Source organism: Limulus polyphemus, unplaced genomic scaffold (genome assembly GCF_000517525.1).
Source record: "Limulus polyphemus unplaced genomic scaffold, Limulus_polyphemus-2.1.2 Scaffold1733, whole genome shotgun sequence".
Lineage (NCBI taxonomy): Eukaryota > Metazoa > Arthropoda > Merostomata > Xiphosura > Limulidae > Limulus > Limulus polyphemus.
Window position 1 is genome coordinate 64,256 of NW_013667343.1, and position 5,653 is coordinate 69,908.

Here is a 5,653-nt window from a genome sequence, read left to right on the forward strand (position 1 = left end):
GTTACGTATTAGAATTTCGAATAGTCCGAAGCCGAGTTAACTGATAATTTAAATTTTGTAGTTAAATTGTACTTTGGATTTAGTTTTTAAAGCCGATATATAGTCAGTTTACGATATTTGCCAACAAGATTGATACACACCGTTTTCTTTTTTAACACAAATACGTTTTAATATATACACAACAATACAATTTACAATAACAATTATTACAAATAGCTATTACAAACAATGATTCATAAACAAAAGTTTCACAAACTTACAAGTAATATAAAGTCTTCCTTTTACTTTTAGTCTGGAACTTCTTCGATATCTTATCGAGGGTTCACGATGAGCGAGTTAATTACGAGTTTATGTAGGTATGTTTCGCTTAACGGCGAGCTAGCTAGCCCTGTAGTCTTCACACTGTTCATACACCTATTAGAAATTGAGTTTCTATCGATGCCGTTAGATAAATAATGTTTTCGTAAAAGTATTAATGTCCGATGTGAATCCACTGAAGTTAAATGAGTTGTAATGTTCGAACTTTGTAAATGCTCCTGGTCAAATATCTGAAGTTTTCCGATTGGTAAACCTTATAACAATTACAGTTGTAGCTTTTGAAGTTTATAGCTCACTGGCTATAGCGAACTAATTATAGACACTCTCCTTTTGGCGCGTCGCGTTGGTTATACTTATAGCCGTGGGAAGGTTTTCTAGAAAATTCAGTCTTACGTAACAGTACTGATTAAAGCGTTCACGTACACACATATACTTTTGTTTCTTACTCTCGAGAATCTTTTGCAACTTTGGAGAATAGACGTGAGTTTCGCAATACATATCGAACACTATAAGCTATGCATGTTTTTAAATATAAACTTAATCTAAACAACGTTGATATTAAAATAAATACATAAGAACAAATTCGTTACACCTCTTAATTTGGCGACTTCGGATTTCCATCAGAGCTGTGTAAAAATAGCATTTCAGATCTATATTTTATCTTAAAACAGTCACTGCCTTCTTGAAAAAATTTATCAATCTGCAGTTTACGTGAATATTATCAAAAGTGTTAGACCTATTGGTTTCTGATGCTTCGCCAGCTTTCAGAGTTTGACTTTTAAAAGCTTATACTGCACATGAAAATAATGTTTAAAAAAAACTGACGGTTTTTGGAATTTAACGAAAGGTCTGTTGGAGAGTGAACTTTTTGGAGACAATAGATAGATCTTAAATGCTATTTTTACATAATTTGATTTCGAATCCGAAATGGAAAAACTAAAAGAAGTGTGAACAACAACAACAAAGAAAAATACTTCTGAAGTTTACTTAATTTTTATCAGAAATTTTAGGCCTATTGGTATTTAATTTTCAATACTTCGCCAGCTTTTGGCGTCTAAACCGTAAGATTTTTAATAATCTAAGCTGTTTGAATTAATAATACTAATATTAGTATTTTAATTAACTTGGTGTCTTTATATAGAGAAATCCATGCGACAAGAAAAAAGAAAATAATACCTTTTGAAAATTTCTTTCTTATTTAAATACCACTAGGTTCTTGTTGTCCGTAATTGCTACCATTTATGTCGACGGACGTTATTCTGTGAATTTGAACTTTAACATTGAAATATGTATTGTTTCTTAGACCATTACTTCTACAAGTAATGCAACTTTAATAAATCTTTAATGAAGCAGCGTCAATAATTTTCTATTATAGGAAAATCTGCTGTATTCAGAAATATGCTGCTTTGATTGTTATGGACAAGTTTTAGTAAAACACAATTAATGAAGAAGTTACTTGCGTATAAACACTGGATAAGAAAATTGCCAAAGTAAAAACATATTGACATTCGTCTTGTTCTTTATTATTCACATCTTGATTTAGACAATACCTGAGTAAAGACAATGGAGTATATGTTACGTACACAATAGCTACGTCTGCCAACAAAAGCCACTCATCATTAAATATTAAACATATTTGCCCAAAGAATTTATTCAGGTTTTTAGCTACTTCTTTACAGTTTAAAATATTAAAATAAACAGATATTATTTTAAGCGTTTGGTTTTTAAAATTTCATTTCAATATTATCAAGAATTGATTAAATCAAAACGTATGAGCGTGTTTATTTGAAGTTAAACACAAAGTTACACAATGGGCTATCTGTACTCTGCCCACCACGGGTATCGAATCCCAGATTTTAGCGTTATAAGTCCGCAGACATACCGCTGTGCCACTTGGGGGTAAATGTAGGAGTGCAGTAGCCAAGTAAACGTCGTTTGCCTGTTTCTAAACGCAATTAGCGATTCCATCTCACGATAACTTATTATATTATCTTCCTTCTTATTTTTGAAATCTTTAATGTTTAGAAACATGCAGAAACATTAATCTTTCGAAATATATGAGCAAAGCAACCGAATTGAACTAATAAATGCTTTATCAATGTTTTCTTAATATTTTTTATCATTTTAAAGCGAAAAATTCAAGGTTAAGTTTGTAAATTATATCTTGAAGAAGATAAATTTTAAAATGGGAATTTGTCATAACCCGTTTAATGTTTGTTTGTTTTGAATTTCGCGCAAAGCTACACGAGGGCTATCTGCGCTAGCCATCCCTCATTTAGCAGTGTAAGACTAGAGGGAAGGCAGCTAGTCATCACCACCCACCGCCAACACTTGGGCTACTCTTTTACCAACGAATAGTGGGATTGACTGTCACATTGTAACGCCCCAACGGCTGAAAGGGCGAGCGTGTTTGGTGTGACGGGGATTCGAACCCGAAACCCTCAGATTGCGAGTCGAGCGCCCCAACCACCTGGCCATGTTCAAATATCTTTCCACCGATAGCATGTATCAGTACAATATTTTAAATTATAAATAAATGTTGATTCATAGCTTTAAAGTTGTTCAGGTACAGCTATTCACAAATACAATTTAATTGAAAAAGTTAAAGTTGACATTTTCCTACGAACTCGTATAATTCAATTTGAAGACTTTAGCTTTGAAAATTCCAAAAAAAAAAACAACAACAACAAACAAACTTCTGCCTCACATTCGTTGTTTTCCCTCTTTCCTGTCTATTTGTCCATTAGTTGTGCTTCCAGTTTCCTGTTCTTCCCCTTTTCTTGAATATTTGTTTTTACTTCTGCCTCCCATTCGCTGTTTGGGTTCGTATCCCCGTCCCACCAAACATGCTCGCCCTTTCAGCCATGGGGGCGTTATAATGTGACGGTCAATCCCACTATTCAAACAAACAAACAAACCCATTCGCTGTTTTTCCCTTTTTCTGACTATTTGTCCACTATTTGTGTTTCCAGTTTGCTGTTCATCCACTTTTCTTGAATATTTTTTTATTACTTCTGCCTCGCGTTCGCCGTTTTCCACTTTCCTGCCTATTTGTCTATTATTTCTGTTTTCCATTCGTTATTTTTCCACTTTCCTGCCTATTTGTCTATTATTTCTGCTTTCCGTTCGCTGTTTTTCCACTCTCCTGCCTATTTGTCTATTATTTCTGCTTTCCGTTCGCTGTTTTTCCACTTTCCTGCCTATTTGTCTATTATTTCTGCTTCCCGTTCATTATTTTTTATTTTCCTGCTTATTATTTTATGATTCCAAATTGTTTTATTCATATATTGTTCTTGTGAACACTTTATTATTTCAAAAATTAATATGCATTTTAATTTAAGGCTTAATAGATTTTGATTGCAATTTAAATATTTATTATGATAATATGATCTATTATCTCAACATTCGTAATCATAATTTTTTCAATTACTTAATAGTATCAAAATTACTCTGTGCCTTCGTAGAACTATACATCAATGTTCTTTTCACACAAAACTTTTTCAATTTCTTAAAACAAACTAGTGTAATCGAAGCATTTGTATTTATAATATTGTTAAGACAACGGAAGTCACGTGACGCTAGTAACACGTCATGTTATTCTAGAAGGATCGGGGAACATCACGAATAATCCAGTATTTGCTAGGCGCCCTCTATTCTTGTATATAAGTGTGCCAGATAAAGCGAAATTAATGGGGAATAGAATTGCAGACAGACAGAGAGGGACAATTGAGTCAAGCGCGGTAGTGACCGTAAGTAATGGGCGTGAATCGTTGTGAATTATAACGTGTGTTTAAGTTAAAGTGCCTGTGGAAATTAAGTGTTTTGCAAAGTTAAACTGAGAAATAATAAACTAGTTTTATTTAAAAAAGAACTAGTATCGCTGAAGTTTCTCGGAAAGAATTTCTACGGAAAATTAACAAACAATCAGAGACGTAACAATATGGTATATGATAGCAGGAAACATAGACTGTTATCTTACAGCTTGCGAAATTTAAGTATTCCATTATGAGTATGAGTGTTAGGAAATAATGTCTCTTCATAACGCCCTGAACAAGAGACTTGTGCTTTTCCTATTAGTAGACATTAACATTTAATATTTAAAAGAAAACAGGATGGTCAAACTCACTATATATGTTTGTGTGTGTTCAAATATATTATTTTCGTCACCCATTTGCAATTCCCGCTTTTGAGTTCGTTCTAAAAATTCAATATAACAAAACGACTAGATCATTGTGTAGATCAAAGATTAATAAAGAAAAAACTTGAGAGTGACGTGGATATATGTTCTCAAAGAAGATAGTTTAACAAGTGACAGTTGTTGTTTTGTTTGTTTCCGTTTTCGAACTTCAAGATAATATTTTATAAATTTTTAGTTGTAATCTATAAAACCTATGCGTACACCTGTACGACTTTTGTGACAAACTACAGTATAAACTTATGATTATTATAAGATGATATTTAAATATGAAAATGAATGATTTATGCTAAGCAAATTTCAACATTATTAATATGCTTTCACTTAACAGAAATTTGACATTTTTATTTTATATCGTACAATGTGCCAAATGCTCTTACAATTTTGAACTCTCTAAAACCTCGGAAAAGCATATTTACTCAATTAATATTTCCAAACATCAGAAAATCTTCCCATACGTGACAGTTTTCGTAAGGCGCCATCTTCGCATTAACAACCTCTCCAATAAAGTTGATATAAGCTGCTTTTTTCAGTGGAGAATAACCAAGGAAAGGTTTACCAGTATGAACGAACGTATAGAAAAGTTCTTGTATGATTCTTTGGAACTTAATGTCCGCATCAGTGGGCTCAAAAATGTATTTATGGAGCAAATCAAAGATGGCTATAATGTCTAATCCACTGAAGGCAACTTGAGGAAGAGTTTTGTTTGCAATTTTAATGGCCTTACTGGGAATGTAGTCGATAATGTAGGAATAAACACTGGATTCTAGCTGGTTAGATGCCTTGTCGGTCAAGTCCTGGATAGGACAAACAGCTCGAACATCTGAGACCTAAGAGAAAAAATTTGCATATAATTAAAGCAATAATTTAATTTCGTTTGTTACGAAAACTGTTGTATTATGAATGATCCAATTTCATAAATTTAGGGTTTTAGCCGATTAATTAATAATGATGGCCAGGTGGTTAAGGCACTCGACTCGCAATCTGAGAGTCGCGGGTTCGAATCCCTGTCACACCAAAGATGCTCGCCCTTTCAGCCGTGGGGCGTTAAAAGGTGACGGTCAATCCCACTATTCGTTGGTAAAAGAGTAGCCCAAGAGTTGGCGGTGGGTGGTGATGACTAGCTCTCTTCCCTCTAGT

At 33.4% G+C, this 5,653-nt stretch overlaps 1 protein-coding gene across 1 annotated transcript in view; it reads right to left on the reverse strand.

Annotated features, from left to right (window-relative positions):
• Positions 1–4,932: 4,932 nt before the first annotated feature.
• Positions 4,933–5,653, reverse strand: part of LOC106464748 (neurotactin-like) — a 12,524-nt gene continuing 11,803 nt past the window's right edge. The window contains exon 6 of the mRNA XM_022392539.1: positions 4,933–5,343. Within this exon, the coding sequence (XP_022248247.1) occupies positions 4,933–5,343 (411 nt within the window). The remainder of the gene's footprint in view (positions 5,344–5,653) is intronic.